This window comes from Seriola lalandi, unplaced genomic scaffold, assembly GCF_002814215.2.
Source record: "Seriola lalandi dorsalis isolate HSWRI2012SDOR001 ecotype SW California unplaced genomic scaffold, Sedor1 jcf7180002053855, whole genome shotgun sequence".
NCBI lineage: Eukaryota > Metazoa > Chordata > Actinopteri > Carangiformes > Carangidae > Seriola > Seriola lalandi.
The window spans coordinates 222,795-242,937 of NW_019524408.1; the positions used below are offsets into that span (position 1 = coordinate 222,795).

Genomic DNA, 20,143 nt, shown 5'->3' on the forward strand with positions numbered 1-20,143 from the left:
AATCTTGCAGATTTTCTTGCACTTTCAAAGCCCTGGTCTCCTTACATCAATGTGGAAAAAGCTGCAATCATGTTTCCCTTTAAACTCCCATTTCTGAATATTAAAGTTGCAAGTGTGTTTTGTGATCATGTTTTTTTTGACTAGATCTTGATTGGATTTGTTTAATATATGGTACCCATCAATACCAAGTCGGATTGGATATTGATATTTTCTCATATAATATAGCTGCACAATGCACCACTAGCCACAAAAATCTTTCTCTACAATATTCAATATTCTTGGCTAGACAAGCAGCAGGTAGTGGTAAAGGTAATGTTTTTAGGTTATTTGTTGTTAGGTTTGTTATTTATCAAGAGTTTAATGCTAAAATTCAAGGGTCATCCATATTGTGTGGATGCATTTTGAGAAATTTGATTGACAGCGCTGCAAATAAGCAAAACAACCTCACAACTGTTCTTCACCGTTCTTGTTCATCTAATCAGTCGGTTGACATACTATAATAGCATATTAATTCAAGGTTGTAGTTGTTTTTTGTGCTGAATATTGTGTAAACTTCAGATGACACAATCTGTAAACTGTATTCATATTGAATAGACTTACATTTAGCAAACCCATTGCTTAATCCATGCATTCATCCTTCATGGAGAGGAATAGAAAAGATGAGAGCGCAGGGTAATGCACTTCCTTGCGCTTCAGAAGAAGCACTTGAATTTGCTGCGCTCTGCTCATGTCACAGTTGTGGCACCCTGCTGTTCTTTCAGGTTAGCTCAGGAGTACTTTAACTTGACAGTTTGCTCAAATGTAAACAAAAATGAAGACAGGCTCCTTTGAGATAGGCTAAATAAATTATTACATGAATTAAGTTTGGATCCACACATGGTTATCACAACTTTGCCGTCGCTGGGACTGGGAAAGCTTAAATACAGTTTTACTGCCATAAAAATCCCCCTCACCTGTCAAGCTACTGATCCTCATCCTCCCTTTGAACTCATCCCAAATCCAGAGAGTTGCTCTTTTACGTATTGTACTTGTGCTGCCAAACCACCTGGCTGCCTCGTTATGCTTGTGCGGATGTGATGACTATGTGTTTGTGTTTTACAGTCAAACCTAAGATCACATACATTGTAAACCAGAGCACGTCAGAGATGGAGGAGCAGGTAACTCTAACTTGTGAGGCTTCAGGTGATCCAACTCCCACCATCAACTGGAGCTATGGTGAACGCGTCTTCACTGAAGGAGAACAGGTAAAATAATAAAGGCGGTATGGATGGCAATAGTAGCTAAATAACTGAATCCTTAATTTTGGTCCTCAAGGCCTTCCAGCGTTTTTCCCTTTTGGAGCTAATTAACCACACCTGGCATAAGGTCGACTGCTACTGTCTGTTTCCCAGTTGCATACTATACATAAAAGCACTTGGTACTGGATGTACAAAAAAAATTATAGAAAAAAATGAAAAAATGAAGGATGACGGTGGTGCATTGTCTCTGGTGACAGCACAGAAAAAAATTAATGTAGAAATAAATCCCTGAAAACATTTCTATTACTTACTTCCAAATTGGAAATTAGTGATGTATTTCTGAAGCCGTAGTTTGACTGATATCAGCTAATCTCATGCATCAGTTCCTCTGTACAAAATGAAAAAGTACATTTTTTTTATTTTACTTTTCTTATATTATGCTTTATAAGACATCAATGTGTGATGTGGAACTGGGACACAGTGACTAGTAACCACCCGGGAAGAACACAAACCTGCTAGACACTGTGTCTCAGGGAGAGGAATTGAATACCTGTAACCTAAATTCAAGAGGTATATTGATGTGCCGGCGGGGTGCTTGTGCTGTTTCATTGTGAAACACCCTCAACAAGTTTTATGTACTTCTTTCTATTTCCCCTAAATTAGCAGCTCCTTCCAGATGACCCAGTGGATTTCATGTAATTAGCTCAGCAATACTCAGCCAGTAATGTGGAGTACACTAAGACTTGAGTTTTCCCAAATGTCAAGAAAATCAGCACCATAAATGCAATTATAACATTCCCAAAATAAGCATTCAATTTGAGGCAATAATTAAACGTTGTCCGCTTCTTACTGTATTTGCTAGAATCAGCACTTGAATGCTCAAGTGTTTGTTTAGCATTTTCAATCACTATTGCCATTATTCTGCTCATGCCAGTGATTGAAAAGTTTTTTTTATTAAAATGTTTATAATTTTTATCAGTCGATATTCTGCTCCCATCTTTTAAATTTGTTTTGGCACTGCATTGGTTAAGAGCTAGTTTTGTACCTTCTATTACATCCTTGATACCCATGTTTGTTCTCTTGGTAATATCCTCTATAATATTCAATGTGCAAACCATCAAAAATAATGAACACCTGATTGGTATTCTTGTACATCTAATGCCCACATGGGCTGGTTCTTCAAGGTCTTGGTGTCTTGCTACAGTTAACAGGCAATGAGAGGGAAAATGCTTCAGAGATATACTGTAGATCATGGAGGAATTCTGGAGCCAGTACATTACATGCACTACATTTTCTTCCTACAGGCACATCTAAACAGGATCTATCAGGTATGAAATCCGCGTGGCACAGAAATGTACTGGAGTAGTGTTGAAAAGTATGCCTCCAGATTTGACAAAACCCCCACTGAAATCAAATAATCCCTTTTTATTGAAAATTTCCCAGCTGTTTCTTGAAAACCCCAAGGAATGATCTCATCAGAGTTCATGAAATTGATTCGACTACTGCATGCTTTCCAAATATAGCCTGAAGCCTTCACTGATCTTGTGTATAGAGCTTATCTCATGAGATCAGATGAAAATATGGTTAATAACATAATAATAGGGAAACACCATTTCTGTGTCGCTGTTGCATCATCATTTCAAACTTTCCATAACAGCATGAGGCTGCCTGGATTCAAGCCCAGTTATGTCTGTCCGTCATCTCAATATTAGACATTAGATGGTCTAACATAAATGTTGGTGTCATCTGAAAATTGAGGGTAAAAAAGCTCCACCTTAAATTTTATCTTTTGAGTATCCAACACCCAACCCCTGTAGACAAAAATCTGACTGTTTGAAACATACTGATCATATAGGTGGCCAGTAGAGAAGTGGATTAACTGACATTAATTCAAGCAGACTACAAGTACTGTGCTCTGTGAGGAGCAGAAATATGAACCTTATACAGCCACCTGTCAAACCTACACGGCAGAATGTTAGATATTCAAAAACAAATTTTGAGTGGAGCCTCAAGTGCAAAACAAGCTACCACCATATGGCACGTCACGACAGGCCTATTTTTTTCTTTGTAACACCCACAGTGGCATACATACTGGCATTCCAGTAAGAGTTTACACCTCAGTCCTATTATCCAGTATCAATGTCCCAGGAGACAGCATTTTTTGCAGAACACACCTCTAAACTGCTGTAGCTCTACTTTCTCTTCTGTCAGTGACAGGTTGGCTTCTTTTGTGGTCTTGAAGCTGTCACAATGGATGAGGAGACTCATCAGAGCAGTAGACAAACACTCGAGAGCTCTACATCCCACAGTTTCACCATGAAATATTATGAAAGACATTGCCTGGCAAGCTATACCGTAGGTGTGAAGATTGACTCTGCAGGTGAGGACTGAGGAAATTAGACTTTTTCTTATTAACAAAAAACAGGCAACTACATTTTGCAGTAAGCACCCATTTTCTGCACTGTGTAGTCACTGACATGCTGCAACATGGCATGTCACATGACACGTTATGTGACGCACAGCTGTGCTGTGGTGGCAGTGTGTTTTGCACTTCATTCTGCAGTATACTGCGTGATCTGTGTCATCTCCTCTTTAAAGAAATGATTAGCAGCCTTACTGAATGACTGTAGAGTAAGAGTACGTACAGATTGCTATAGTTCTGATTATCAGCGGGGGAAATGATTTCCATGGTGGGGCTCCAACGAATGCAGGAGGAAACGGCTGCTAATTGTTTAATTGTGTTGTTCTGTTTGTTCATTTGATGTATGTCTGTCATGCTGTCTGTAATCATCATAACAGCTGTATTTCATCTAGAATGGGTGTGACAAGTGAAACAACATTCATTTGGGGTGGACATGGTTAAGTGAAAAAAGAAAATTGCAGCTGTTATTTCACTTAATTTTTTTGTACAATCTTTAAAGGATTGAAAGGGCAGCATTGGTCAGAAAACCAGTACAGATCTGTACTGTGCCATTTCAGATGTGTGGTGATGATGAAGAGATGGAATTAATTAGCAGTTTATATGAATGTGTTTTCAGTTCTTTGGCTCCTGGGTTGCTCAGCTCCTCATGTTTGGCTGGATCACAACAGCAGGGCCAGCCCTACAATCATGAATGTCTGTGACTGACTGACTGACTGACTGACTGACTGGAGTTGCCCCATTGCCTGTTGCGCTTTCAAAATGAATTGGTGCAAACAGGCTTTGTTAGGGTAGTGTTTCAAGCTACAGTGTTGCCAATATAGCGCATATGTCACTAGATTTAGAGACCGTAGGTTTAGAACTACGACTATTCTTACAGGCATTCATCCAGCCGCCCTTGTTTCCCTGCTACTCGGAAGCTGCAATGAAACGAAGTAGCGCTTCCAATTCACCAAGCCTCGCCTCCATTACAGCAAATAAAGTACTTTCATTACATGTACCAATATTACTAAAATAAGAGTAATAACTAAACGTAAGACACGGAGCAAGAGAGTGCATTAGAGTGGGAGAGAGAGAGAGAGAGAAGCCATTGGTAAATGCTAAGCTAAAGAAACTAGCAGATCTGAATAGCATGTAAACAACAGAAATGACAGTAACAGGAAAATGAGACAATATGATTACTACAGTACAGCAATAAAAAATAGGAAGTGTTGAGTTTGTATGAACACGTAATACAATAACTTCAATACGGTAAACAGGAGTGACTGAAAATGAGGCTTCCTACGAGGATCAATTATACTTGTCAAACAGCAGTAATTAGAAATAAAGACTTGTCTCTAATACAAGCCTGTCTCAAATTAAAGTCCAAAGTTTAATTTTTAAAAATGTTGCGGATTGTAGGCAGTGCACACTATGTAAGAGACAAAACAAGAAAGATACTCTTGCTTATAACTTTCTCTCTGAGCGATCACTTTACAAGTAAATTCAGCCAAAATCACAACAGATTTTGTCTTTAACTGTGTTTGCGTGTTTTTTGTTTGACAATGTCGCAGTTATGAAATCAGGATTTTAGCAGCAGCAGAGCAGCAGTTAGAAAGTTCACACATAGTCTTAATAGGCCGTGTTACAGTCACTATTTCATACTTGTGTCATTGTCTGACAACAGAAACAGAAAAACATGTAAATGAGAACAGCTTTATTGGAAACTTGGCTGTATTAAAATCCTGTATGTGTGAGCACAGAGAGCAGGAGAGAAGCAAACAGATAAAGGGCTGAAACTGGCTGACTAGTCTCATTCCTGTTTGCAGAGCTTTGGTTATAGTACATTGCATACCGTACATTCAGCACATAGATGTTTTTTTTTAACCTAATTTATGCAGAACCCTGTGATAATAATAAAATACAGTGCTCTACTTTATCACACATATAAATCATGTGCCTTTTATTGTTAGACCTGAAATTCAGCAGAGAAGAGGATTATCAGAGTAGTGTGATAAATCCCAGATTTGCTGTAATAGTCTAGGTTTTAGAAAAATGATCCTACCCTACCTCGGACTATGTAGGAGACTATGGGCTGTGACCCTATAGGAATACACTGACAAACTGTTTCATCAACTTCTCTGTACAGTAAGACTATGAGTAGTAGTTTCACTGCAACAACAGTTAATTGTGTAATCTGCATTACACAGTGGATCAATTAAGATTTTGCATTTGAGACGGACTATAACTTCTTTTAATGGTTCAATGCTCAGTCCACAAATGATACCAACTTGGAAAAAAGCCTCCGTCTTTAAAGCTAGAATACAGCCTTGAAAAAACATCTGTGTGGGTTTATTAAAGGTGCCCTGTGGAGTAAACAAACAAAGTTTCTGTTTACATTCAGTGTTGCTCACCAAAACACATAGTTTATATCCTTTAAGTCTAACTAATGTGTAGAGTGCATTGCTTCCCTTATAAAATATGTGTAAGCTGATTTTTCTTAAATCTACTTGCACACAGTCTTTTTCTCCCCTGCTTTTATTACAGCGTTACTTCCTGTAAATCGGTGGAATAGCGTGAATGTTTGTCTGCATGAACATGCCCAAGGACAAACAAAAAGTAAAATTGCTAGAGAGGGTTATGGTTTTAATGATATTATCATCACTTTTCATGTGAGAACTATGTTATTTATGATGCAGCAGATGGAGGAGACTCTACTCTACAGCTTAAGCTATTGAATTGAGCAAAAAGATCAGGATTAGAGAATTCTTTCACATGCTGCTGATTAGTCATGTAAGAAACCAAGAGTGTATTTTACATCTAATATTCTATTAGCCATTCAGATCTTTGTCTGGCTTTGTTTGACCCTGTGCCCTTCTACTGTGATCTTGGGTTTTAAAGGTTAACTTGAGGAGAGACAAATTCATTCTGAAGATTCTGAGTGAAATCTTCAGTTTCGGCAGACAAAAGCATTGTCCGATAACCGTGAGTAAAGAGATGCATAATGTCAGGATTGAAGGAGATTACTGTATCATACAATAGTAAAGCCGTAGTACTGTACATGAAAAGGGACAGGATAAAAGGAGTATGTTCAAAAAAAATGTTGTTCACTCGTGGGTGTATGCCTGCTTAGAGTTACGTTTCAAATTCAAATTGGTACTTATCTGAGGATAGTTTTGTTTTTGTTTATACATCAATTAAAGTTAAGTGTTTATATTTATTTTAAAACTTTAATCAACTTTACGTGTGGTATGTGGTTGTTTCAGTCTTTTGAATGCATTCACTGTGAGTCGCACTAGATAAGTGTGTCTGTTTATTAAATGAAAATGTAAATTAAGTATTTATCCATGCTTTGTACATTATCTACATAATGAATGTTTTGCTTATTTGAATACATATTAAACATTCTGCTTGATGCAGGGAGTTTTTAAGCTGTAATTATCTGGAACTATTTTCAACTATACAGTGAGACGTTATAGTCAAATAAGACTTATTATAAAACTTAAAAGCAGAACAAAGTTATTAGTTGATTGGTGATGGCACTTTACGTTTGTAATCTGTTTGTATTAAAAAAAAAAAAAAAAAATTGAGTTTCAGGACACAAATCCGCTTTTAAGGCCTGCTATGTGTAACTTCCAGATTTCCAATTAGAAATTTAAGACTTGAGTAAAGAAATTAATGATTATTTTATTTGCAATGAGATGCTTAAAGAAAATTTGTAATTAATGTTGTGTGGCAGCGGTGTAGGCAGGGCATCTGGACAAGCTTTAAACGTTGCGTGCCAGTACAGAGAGAGCATTGTTTTCTCCAAACACAAAAGGCTGCTCATTTACAACAGCACGCCTGCTAGCTTAGTAGTCGGGTGATGTAAGGGTTTCTTCACCAAAATGCTAGTCAGTTTTCCATGATGTACTGGCAGAGGCTCCTAGGCTCAGCAGTTAATGACACAGGACGATGACAATATGCATACTCATTAGTTTCAGTCAGGCATCACCCAGTGAATAAAGCACAGGCAGGGTTCGGTACATTTATGTGTTTAGTGTATTTATGTTAGTATGTCGCCTCTCCCTGCTTTGCCCTCTTCACGCTGACATTACAATTCATGTCAGAACAAAGAGCGAGGATAATTCTCTATGGAAGGAAATAACAATGGGCTGGAAAAATGCTAAGTCCCAAAGGAACCGTCACTATATTGTTCTGCGCGTTTACTCGGAGACATGATTGTGTTATGGTGTCTTTGGTTGTGCATGCTCACATCTGCTGTTGTTCATTGTCCTTTTGTCTTAAACAATCACCTGTCACAGATATGACAGTGATAGTTGTCAGCTCACTTACTGCAGAGGCAGTGCTGCAGACAAGTGTGTGGATGAGGGTGGTGATGTTACAGACCATTAGGTTGCCTGTTTTAATTGGGCTACCACTCTTTCTCAGCACGGTGGTGATATGCAGCCAACTGTTGTTTGTAGTGATGTATGGTGCACCCTGTCTCTTACTGTGACAGTAGAGGACTTACAATGCTCTCAAGAACATAGTGAAATTATACTCGTACATTATATTTTTTTTCTAATAAGTGTTTTACTGTGCCCGCTATTTAACTTCCTCATTTTGCTTATTTTCATAGTAAATAGTGAATCAGGTTTGTTAGTAATATAAACTGGTTGAATTCAAACACACCTTATGTGTATTGTGTTATTTACAAGCCTCCAGCATTGATTATGAGAGGATAATACAGGGGCTTGATTTACCGTTTTGCCCTACAATTATTCCGGCAGATTGCTTTCATTTATTTGACATTTTCTTGCTGTTGCACCTGATGAAATAGCTGTTTATCATTTTGCTTGTTACGCTTCAATACCTTTTCGCTATGTGGGCCATCACATCTCATCGTCATGGTTAACATTTTCTCCTCAGCATCATGAAATCCATAGAGCATGCTTTCCAAAAAGCTTTTTGTCTTGTGCAGCTGGGCTTTTCAGTGTCACTGATTTAACTTGACATAGCATGTTGTCTAGTACAGCCTAGTACAAGTGATCTGTTTGTTATACAGAGGTTTGATTTTATCTGTCATGATGTGAAGTAATTCTGTATGGGGCAGGATGTTTTACTGTATTTGAGAGAGATATAACCAACATGATTATTATAATCACTTATTCTTGATATATGTTAATTTATTTCCTGAGTAATAAATGTCAAGCCCATGTTGATCCCAGTCAAACAATGAGTCAAATATGCTTTTTGTGTTTTTACAAATAATATACTTGAACAATATTTACTATAATTTTATAAAATATGCCCTAAGTACATGAGACAGACATGAGGACATAACTGCTGCTACACGATGACGTGAAGAGGTCCTAGTTATTATTTAAATTATACGGTTTTGGTCAGTTATTGACTCTTTACTGCCACAATTCTTAAAATACAAAAAATAATAATATTTGTAAAGCTAATGTGGAGATTTATAAACATCCACTGACCAGGGTAGATACCATCATATTGTTTTTTAAAGAACGAGACTTTAAAATTCTGAATTCTTGCAAATCACAGTTTTGTCTGTTTTAGCTTTGGATTACAATCAAAACATAACAATGGGTGAAAAAACACTTAATTTGAAATTTGTAGTACAAGTATTGTTAACATTCAGAGCAGGACATCTGACTTGCAAAATTACTCAACATAACCTGGGCCACCTGTAGGCAAAGATTTATTTGCAAGTCTCACATGGGGTGTAGAAAGAGCAGCAACTAAATTGCTTATTTTAAAACCGTCATTGTTTATTGAGAAACCTAGCAAGTGTTGTTCAATGACTTGATCGACTAGGGTACTAACTGTCGTTTCTTGATGTAAGAAAGGGAAGAGGAAAGGCTTTTTATATGCACAGCCAAAGACAACGGTGAGGGTAAATTCTGTTTTATTGGCTTTTATCCTCTCACTATTGCTTCAAGCCTCAAAAATGGATTGTGAGTCGATAATTGCTGCAGTACTTTTACTAAACAGACCGACATATCTCTGTTGTAGCAGTGTAATGGAGTCACCTCTTCCTGATAAACCAATAACCTTCTTATCTGTAAGCATTTGTGCCATCATGATGCCAATGGACTACCGCTTGGAAGCAGTATGTGCAGTACAGAAAAATAACACACTGAAAATTTACCTTTAAAATAAAACATTTATTGTCACATAATAGGCTTCTCTGGAAGGTAAATCCAAAGCCTTACCCCTTATTATATCTGTAGACCTTTAGTAAAATCAGACATTCAGCTCAGGTACTATGGGTGCACAGAAAATAAACTGTGGATATTTAATGCATGCAATGTGCAGCATCCCAGCTTTGTCTGGATAAGGATTACTTTCTAAGAATCGCTTTGCCTTGTGTTTGTTGTTCTGTCTCTGTCCTCTACAGGCATCATGGACTCGGCCCGAGCAGCACAAGGTATTCTAAATGCATGACTTTTTCCTACACCCATCCATCTTTCATGTCAGGGGAGTCTAATTCAATTCTGGATGGATGCAGATCAAAATTCTTGATCAAATAAGGGTCAGGGAAAGTATAAACCCTGTGAACGATGCAGTAGTCCGCCTGTCTCATTGTTTTAGTTGTTTGTGTTCCATATAAACTTAACATGCTGTAGCTTACTTCAGCCTGTGATTTTTTTCCAGATTTGTAACTGAACACAGGTTATTACAAGACATCTGCCTGCAGATATGATTTTTTTAAATTACTTTTTATGGATTGGATACATTAATCTTTAAATGCAGTTTGTCAACCTGTTTACTCTCTGATGCATTTTATTTATTTATTATATTTCTGAGGCAAAACTCACACTTTTAAGACCTCTGCGTCTTTCCACCCACATCTTCAGATCTCACTCAGTCCACTGCCAATTCTTGATTATAACTTCAACAGGTATTTTTGACATTGTAAAATAGTTTCCTGTCGTTCTAATTCTTTGTAACAAAGATGACTGAATATTTATGTAAGAAAAAATGAAACATGTCTATGTGCAGCAACCCAGAGTATCAGAGCCAGGTACTTTTTCTGAAAGAAAGTGAAAATTGGCAGAAGAAAGAGCTGCCCACATAAGCCTCTCTCCAACTTTCTTCACTATTGAATATGTGTTTTACATATGTGAGAAAATTGGTGAGAAATACCTCTTTGTTGGGTCCAATATTAGTGCTGAGTGCACCATACTGGAGGATAGAGCTGGTAAAGATTCATTTTTTGGCTTGCGAACGAACAGAAATTTGTGCTCTCACGAAGTATGCCATCCTCAATGAGCCCATCACCATTTCAGGCACAACATCATACATTAGGGTTGCCATTGTTATTTATACTTTTGTATCATTTGACAGGAATTGAATATGTATTTTTAGACCATTTGGTTCCTCAAATAGCATTGCTATTTTATTTTAAAATTGCAGGGAGCTCTGCACATAAAGTGAATTGGTCTTTTCCTTTTACTCCTTTTTGTGATAGTTTTGAGAGTGTTTTTTTCTTTTCTTTTTCCATTCATTGTTTCCAGCAATCAGTAAATATTGACAGCTGATATGCATTCATTAATGACACCTGTGATTACACAAACTTTGGAGTGAAAAACCTCATCACTCACTACAGGAGGTGAGGAAGAACCTCTAATCAGGCACATGCTGACAGTAATTACTAGGTTTGTGTAAAACTGTGATTTACACTTGGTTACACAAACTTTTTTGTGCATCAGCTTAAATAAGCGGTAGACTTCATATACACTCTTACCTATAAAATGAGGGGGAAAAGCATCATTTTGAACATCTGGATTCATGATCAGCAGATTGTACAAGAAATAGGCAACTTCAAAAAGCCCAAACAGTGCATCTTAGTAACCTTACTTCTCAGTGTTTTAAGAAGGATGAAGATAATCCCAAGCAAGTGCCACTTTTCCCTAAAACAGAAACACATAAAAGGCTTAAAAATTTGTTATGCCATCCTTTTTTTTATTTTATGAACCACATTTTAGTTAATCTGTTGTCTCACAAATGACATCTCGGCCACATATATGTAGCACATTAGCGGTTTCAGGTTGTGAATGTATTGGTTTACATTAATGGATCAGGCGATAATTATTTTCACTTTCTGACATAATGACATGGTGTTAAAAATCCACTTGGACTCTGAATTGATCAGTGTGTGTCTTTCTGCAAGACATACCATTATGAGCATGAAGCAGTATGGGCACGCTGAGCATGTTTGTTGCAAACGCGTAGGCAGCTGAGTGTTGATTTGACAAGCCACTGAAGGGAAGGTACATTCTGGGGAAGGTGCATCTGTATGCTGGGACAGTTAAGATTTGGTGAGACATGAGTTTAACATGTCCTCAGTGTATTCTCAATTTTATGCTCTGATGTTCCTGCAGTGTCTCTCTCCTCTGATGGTAAAGCTGAAGAAGCTGGTTGGAGAGCTCTGCTGTCAATGTTGTTTGATTTATTAGAAGAGCTTATGTCTGAAAGTCTTTTTTTTTCTTCCCTCAACTGTTTTATTCCAGGTTTTCACACAGACATAAAAATTGGTTTCATATGTATTTGTAAGAGGCAGTAAAGCCAAAAATATGATCAAGGAAGTTTCCAATAGACAGCCACTCTGGTGCAATGTTGCGTTAATGATGAAACCATTATTATGAAATGTTAATGTATCACACCACTAAATTGCAGTGAACATACAATTTTCCTCTAGTAGATAATGATATTCATTACAGGTCCCTGAGAAACTGACCATATGTGGTTCTGGCTTTGTTTGCATTTTGATGCTGCATTCTCCAAAAAGGAGCACAAAATTAAAAAGGACTTGATATTGAGGCATAGTGACTAACCAGGACTTCACGGTTGTACATAGTGTGGCATGTTGCACAGATGCAGGAGTCAGAAGCACTACCACAGGGGTCGAGAGAGAACACTCTGCACGGGGGTCAGAATAAAAGGGTAGTGTGTTATGTAAGTGTCTCCCTGGTCCTGCTACCCGCTATGCATAATGAATGCCCCAGACATGCTTTGTCTATTGAATTTGAATACAAACTAACGAGGGTTTCTCTTACATGGCTTCCCAGACTGGGCCCTAATTCAGTATGTGTAAAAGCAACCGTGCCATTGTTTTGCCTCTAGCTTGGATCAAAGCCATGAACGCAACCAAAAGAGGGGCTTAGATATTCAGTTGTGCAGCATCTTGTTAAAGGAATAATTCACAAAAACACCTCAGCTTACTGTATAAAAAAGTACAGCGCAAAAACGCTTGTATGTCTCATATCCAAAAAAATGGATTTGAATTGGTTTAACACATACTGAGTTAGAGATTTTCATCTACACGACAGTTAACATTTTCTGTGTCATTAGCAGCCTAAATAAACAATTAAGTTGTGGTTCACCCAACTCATTTGTGAGGAGAAATTAATGTTTATCTGTATAATAAATGTTTTGAATAATAATATCCTAGTGGTGAAAATTTTCTTTATAAAAAGGCGAAGCTGGGTCTGTCTGACACTTAACACTACAACAGTTGAGTCTCAGATGACGATGACAACCACAACAACACAAAGTTATTGACCCTGAAGGTCAGGAAGCTACTTATGGTTGGATGTTGTAACTCTGCATATCAAGTTAATGAAACCAGGTATGTCTAGAGCAGGAAGGTCATTTACACATCTCATTAGCCAGCTGTCTTTTTCCCAGTTTTCAAATGCTATGTGACTTGACGTGTGCCTTTCATCACTGAATGTGGGGCATGTGCTAAATGTGAGTTCACAGAGCGCTGCGACCTAATACACCAAAAAACACCACACGTGTCTTCAGTGTAAAAGTGCGAGTGTGGTATATAAGGTGACGCTCTGTCTAGTGTCATGCTTCAGCATATTTCTCGACTCGGTAAGCCTTCGTGTGAAAAGCTCTAGATGGTTTCTAGTGCTTTCTGTCATCTATTATTGATAAGCTCCCTGTACTTTCAACTGTGTCCTTATGTTTCCACGTAACAGAGCAGAATGTACCTACTTCATTAATGTTATCTGTTCTGCTCATTAAAGGCTCACTTTCATAAGCTTTTGTTTTTCAGGTCAAACATCTTTCCTCTGAAATGTGCTCTGTAGATGTAAATGTGCAATATGGCTACGGAAAATAACTGACGTGATGTGAATGGGTTGTTTTTTGTTTTTTTTTCCTAAACCAAGCTTTTTTCTGCTCCCATTTAGAGTCTGGATGGAAATGTGGTGGTGAGGAGTGATGCTCGTGTGTCCTCTCTCACTCTGAAGTATGTCAAGTATACAGATGCTGGCCAGTATCTCTGCACAGCACGCAGTGCCATTGGAGAGGATGATCAGCAAGCGTACCTGGAGGTTCGCTGTAAGTATTTCCGTCACTTAATAGAACTGTTTGGGCCTAAAATATTTGTACACCCTTGTAAAAGTGACTTTACGTCAACATACCTACATCTTACAACCTTCCACCCCACCGAACAAAATAAACATTTCCTGATCATATAAAGCTCTTAAATTCAACTTTAGACAGCTCTATACTCAGGCACTATTAAAACCACAAAGTCTAAAATGTTTTGGCAGAAAGTTTCTAGTGTATTTTTGTTTCCTAGATGCCCCTAAGATACAAGGTGCAGTGGCAGTGTATACCTGGGAGGGAAATCCGGTGAATATCAGCTGTGAGGTGATGGCTCATCCCAATGATGTATCTATTGTTTGGCTGAGAGATGGACTGCAGCTCCCCAACTCAAACACCACCAACATCAAGATCTTCAGAACTCCATCAGCCAGCTACCTGCAGGTACACACACGACAAACCACAATTTACTCTCTATAAATGTACACATATACAGTCCTTCAACATGTACACACACACACACACACACACACGTCATCAAGATTTCATGACCATAGACTTGAAGTGAAGGGTTTTCTTTCAACTCCATTCTGTAAAAAAATCAGATGAATAATTCAGCAGCAGGAGAGCTCACAGCAACAAATAAAAATAGGCTACTCTAATGGACAAACAAAAAGGTCACCTTCAGAGTGTTTGACACACAAGTTTGTTCATCTGTTTTGGTACACTGCCCTTCATCTATTTGCTGCTTTCTTTTTTTATTTTCCTCCTCTAGATAACCCCCGAGTCTGAAAATGACTTTGGGAGCTATAACTGCACCGCCTCTAATGAGATGGGCACAGAGTCCAAGGAGTTCCTGCTCATTCAGGCCGGTCAGTGATGATACTGCGATTCAAAGTCTGTCTTTATTTTGCATTTTCATGTTTGTGTCCGTTTTTCCAGCATTATCAAAATTTTAAGTATTGATGACAGGAAGAAGTCTTATGTAGGATGTACATATTCCATAATTGCTTGAAGGGGACATATTATGCTCATCTCCAGCCCTATATTTTTCTATATTTCTCCTGCCAAGAGGAGCGCACCGCCTCATCCTCTTTCTGTTATGGACATTCTGAAAGCAAACTGTACATAATTGATTGTAAATGGTAACTTCTCAAATCCATCGGTACATGCTCAAGCTTAGAGTGGACAGTATGTTTATCCACAGCATATAAAAATGTTTACATATATGCTCCCGTTAACGTGTGGGAAATGTGCTAAAATGCCGACTGAAATAGAATGCTGTCAGGAAACACCAAAGCCTTGTTAGTAAAATGTCATTCTGCTGTCGTCTTTATAGTAAACCTGCACCATCGGTTATTTCTAAACAAAGGGAATTTGTGTTTGCGCCAAAAAAAAAACAGAGTCTACACGATGACAGATGGCGACAGGCTATGACTAATCAAACTCTTCCTGCCCTTTGCTTTAACTGTCTTTGTGCGAGGGCGTGCCAAATTATTATGCAAATGTGTTACATAGTGACGTAGACAAGTTATGGAAGAAAAGCCTGGAATACAAACAAGGCAATTCAGCCACATGAGGAGCAGTGTTTTCTGCGGGAGAGAATAAATCCCTTTGCCGACTTTGGGCTTTGTAACTTAACAGACCTTTTACATTCACAAAAGCTATATAAACACATTCAAGAAAAGGGAAAAGCAACTTTAAAACCTTGTGTGTTAGGGATAAATAATCAGTAGTCAAGGTAAATTTAATTGTAGCACACAAATTAAATTGTGAGTAATACAAAAGGTTTTTTCTGGCCCTAGGCTTTAGGAGACGATTTTTCACCCATATTCAAAACACATTAGACCAAAACATCTACCACAATGTGGGATTACACAGTTCGGTGTTTGTTTAAATAGATGATAAACTTAGATGAAAAGGCAATGTAACCAACGGGAGATAATTTAACATTACTTCCCTCTGGTTGTTTAGACAATAAAGCGGATCTGAGCTTTTCAGTTTGTGCAGTGCAGAAATGTAAAACCATACATATTATTGTGCACACTCAGAATTTTACTCTTATTTAGATAAACAACATTTTTATCAAAGTTACTTTTTGTGACACGAGCTCACCACCAGCAGATAGCATAGACTGGATATTCACCAGCACATTAGACAAATGGAACAGAGAGCAGAGTGATCGTGCCAATGTTAAGCCACAATCTCAAGTAAACGAAAAGCGATTCAATACACAACTGTCTTCCCACCAGCGTGTGTGAATTTCAGCCACTAGTGCTTGGATATCGAATACAGGAGAATGTGGTGGTAGGTGAACTAAAATAAGATTATCTGCTCTTCTGATCATCTGATTAAACTTGCCTAATATGAATGTAAATAATGACTGGTCAATTAATTGTGTTCACCAGAAATCTGATATTTTCTATACAAAATTAAGTTTGTCTCTCAACTTCATTTTATTTTCTTCAGTACCAAATGCTTGCAATTTTGGGATACTTGAGTTAGTGTTCTGTTATTTTCTTTCTGCAGTTATCATCATTTAAGGCTGATGTTGGATCAGCTGTTACATCAGTTTGTCATAGGGACATTTAAATGTTTTTCCCACCTTCAATTTTTTTTTTATGAAATAATGTCAAAGATATGCAACATTCAGTGCCAGGGAAATGGCATTACTGTCATAAATCATAGATGTCTTACTAAGATGAAGCAGTATTACATGTAATTTGGAGCTATTAGGAGCTGTGAGCTCATTCTGTAAGTGCAATGGAACAATGGAGTCTGACAGTATTGGTGTGGTGCAATCTAACAGGTTTTGTTGTAATCGCACTGCATTTCCTCCCTTTACCAGAGGTGCCATCAGCACCATCCATCAGTGAGGTGAGGCCCTTCTCCACCACAGCACAGATCCAGTTTGAGGAGCCTGAGTCCACTGGAGGTGTTCCTGTGCAAAAATACAAAGTGGAGTGGAGGACGCAGCACAGGGGCAGCTGGGTGCACAGGGTATTTGAGGTCGAAGATGGTAAGAACACAAATTGAAACAAATTTTCACATAATGCATAACACTGGAACACTGCATTAATTGCATTAATTATTTCAATTATTATATTTTGATAAATTCATGTGATTTTGTGATGTTTGCTATATGGACATAAATATCAATATTGTCTTAAAAATGTCTTTAAAAGCATGTAGCTACATTCATTGAATGAAAGGAAGTTTTCCCTTAGCACTTGTTACACAGAAGAGAAAAAATGAATGAAAATCATGAGATAGGATTAAGCAATAAATGATATTATTTAACAATGAAACAGGCAAGATTAACAATATGTGCAAAGACATCCCCAAAAATTCTTTAAACATGGTAACTGAGAAACAGCTTTCAGTTAGATCTGCTTCCGTGTATGTCTGGTTTTAGACCTTTTAGACCGTCGCTAAATAGATTTATCTGTTGTTTAAACATTGTTGGAATGAAATGAGAATTTCTCTAATCACTGTGTACTTGTGATGTAATTAATTATGCATGTATTGTTGGAACAGGGGATGTGTTTGTTTTACTGCTAATCAAAATTATCAAGGTGTTCTCAGCAGGGATTGCACTGCCTCTGATATATTGTAACAGGCTCCATCAGTGAGGTGACTATCACAGGCCTGAAGCCAGAGACCAGCTACGAAGTGAAGTTGTCAGCCATCAACGGCAAGGGTGAAGGTGAAAGCACTCCAGCTGAGTTCTTCAAGACAGAGCCTGTTCGTAAGTGGCGCAAGTTGCACACTTTACAGCTCACTATAGAGCTTCTATCAGACCTTTTTGACCTCTGTCAACACAAAAACATTACCTGAGGTCCCTCTCTCTTGGAGTAAGAAGTGCTTGTCTGTCCCATTACTGATCTAAAATCTCATTGAAGAGAAGAGTTTTTCAGCTGCTGCACAGCAAGACACAAGTCAGACTATTTGGACAGTGTCACAAAAGCTTCCAACAGAGTCTTTTCAGTCTAAAGTCTGTCCTCTTCCAAGTTTTTTGTTTGTGTAGGAGTAAAACTGACAACAGGAACTAACTCACTTGTGGGGGATCTAAATTTAAGTTTCGCTGACCTCCTTGTTTTGCTTACTTAGTTTTTCCATGGAGGGACATGGAAATCTAAGAATTAAGGGAACATTTTTATTGTCCAAGTGGCTTATCGCCATCTTGCTATTTTACACATGAAATTGCTCTCTGATTTCATCACATAGATCACACTTGGATCTAATCGCACAATCATTTAAAATCCACAGTTTTACAGTCCTTTATTAGGCTCATTATGGACTTGCAGACTATGAATTAGAATGTGAAACAGCTGGTTATTCCTTGGTTCTTTAAATACCAGCCTTGTGGTGAGTCTTTAACTCATTATTTAGTTTTTAGCCCCCTCTGTTGGTTGAGGATGAATGTTTTGGGACGAGAAACAGCTATCTGTTGGATTCACATTGATTGTGCCGGTTGACTCATAATTGATCCCGTTTTTGTTCCTAATTGTCTGCATGCTGCTCATCTCCACATACTTTCACTTTATAATTTTAATCATCAATTTTTTTTATCCATTTGCCATCATCTGTCTGTTGTATCCATCAGGCCACACTTACAAAAGTAAGTGATTCATCTCTTTTTGTTGAGCTCTCAGTTGAACTTGAACCTTTAATGTGCTAGGTGTTTTAATTCTGTTCAGTATACCTTTGCATTAGTATATTTGTAGAGCATTATCTTACCCGTTTCAGTTTTGCTTTAGATCTGTATGTCCTCACCCTGTTTCTCTGTTGTTTGACACCTACAGTACGTCTTAACTGTTCCAAGAGATTCCTGATGAGATGTTTAACACACACTTATATGACAAGATCAAAATTAAACCCATGGCAAAGACAATAAGTAAACGCTTGTTAAAATTCAAAGTGCTTGTTTAATGACTAAAATTTGAGGACTAAGACGGCAGGCACAGGGCAAATCATTTAGGGTTTTTAACATTTTTAATAGCAATTTATTACTCTAAACAAACATTTTTTGATGTCTATTAATAATTAAAGACCAATTAGGGTATCTGGAATAAATTAGCTGGAATAAATCCTTGAAATATAAGAATGTTTGACTCATGCTGTTGAACCAGTGTATTAAAGCAGCCTTTGTGTTTTATGCGTGCCTCCTCTGCCTCATTCCAACCTTAAATGCGGCAGTCATTTAATAAAATGTTTTGTTTCCTCCTCTTTTTTGGTATAGTCTGCCAGAAATGAGTCTTAGTAAACTCTTCAGTGAAGTGTTATTACAGAGACTCAGGTAGTCATTTGTGCAGACAGCTGATTCTTATTGCCTGATATCTTCTCTTTTATGTCCCTAGACGGCATTTTTCATTTTTTCGCTGAAGACACAGGTTTGTTCTGTAGTGAGGATAATAGAAGATTAGTTTTTACTGCTGTAGCTGTTTCGTTCCCTACAGGATAGCCCCATCACCCTGATCATCCTCAACTCCTCTGTCTGTAGATTTTATTTATTTTACCCACATCGCATGACATAGCAGCAGAGTTATCCAAATATGAATATTAATATAATTTTGATTAGCAGCTTTTGAATTAATTGGCTTAATGACAGTATCATGAATTAATGCTCTAATCTCTGCATTTCAAAAGCCTTACATTTCCCCTCTGGCTCCTGCTATTTGGTGTAATTTGGGAATGTTTACATTTGGATTAGGCCCATCAGCATTGATTAATCAGTTGCCTTGCAAATTATGAAGCCTGTAAAGTCAAGAGAATAAAGCTAAAGATGTCTATTGCACTTTTCACATTGAGAACCCAAACAGAGGATTGTCTGTGCTCAGTTGTTGTGTATACCAGTATGACTATGTTGTTGTCTTTCTGTTTTAGTTTAGTCTCTGGCTAATTTAAGTTTTGTTGTCCTCTACCTGTGTCTAAGTTGTGCTGTATGTCTTTTATGTCCCTCTTCAACCACTCACATGTGCATTTCATGTGACTTATTTGACTTGCATGGTGCTGATGATCCCGTCCTCTCAGCAGAAGGTAACTTAATGTTGCAGATTTTTGAAAGAAGATTCCTAACTGTAACCGGAGAATCCCACAATTAAACAACACATTAATTGCTTCTATGCAATCATGTAACACATGTCTACCTCAGTCCGAT

At 37.8% G+C, this 20,143-nt stretch overlaps 1 protein-coding gene across 6 annotated transcripts in view; it reads left to right on the top strand.

Moving 5' to 3' along the window:
* The window catches only part of LOC111651919 (neural cell adhesion molecule 1-like), a 73,102-nt gene that overhangs the window by 38,192 nt on the left and 14,767 nt on the right, over window positions 1-20,143 (top strand). The window contains exons 8-17 of one of the 6 annotated variants that reach the window (XM_023401986.2): window positions 1,102-1,244; window positions 2,543-2,566; window positions 10,040-10,069; window positions 13,845-13,995; window positions 14,240-14,427; window positions 14,759-14,855; window positions 16,832-17,002; window positions 17,603-17,731; window positions 18,590-18,604; window positions 19,344-19,376. In XM_023401986.2, the coding sequence (XP_023257754.1) occupies window positions 1,102-1,244; window positions 2,543-2,566; window positions 10,040-10,069; window positions 13,845-13,995; window positions 14,240-14,427; window positions 14,759-14,855; window positions 16,832-17,002; window positions 17,603-17,731; window positions 18,590-18,604; window positions 19,344-19,376 (981 nt within the window). The remainder of the gene's footprint in view (window positions 1-1,101; window positions 1,245-2,542; window positions 2,567-10,039; window positions 10,070-13,844; window positions 13,996-14,239; window positions 14,428-14,758; window positions 14,856-16,831; window positions 17,003-17,602; window positions 17,732-18,589; window positions 18,605-19,343; window positions 19,377-20,143) is intronic. The other 5 variants (XM_023401988.2, XM_023401991.2, XM_023401992.2 and 2 more) reach the window with 5 other exon arrangements.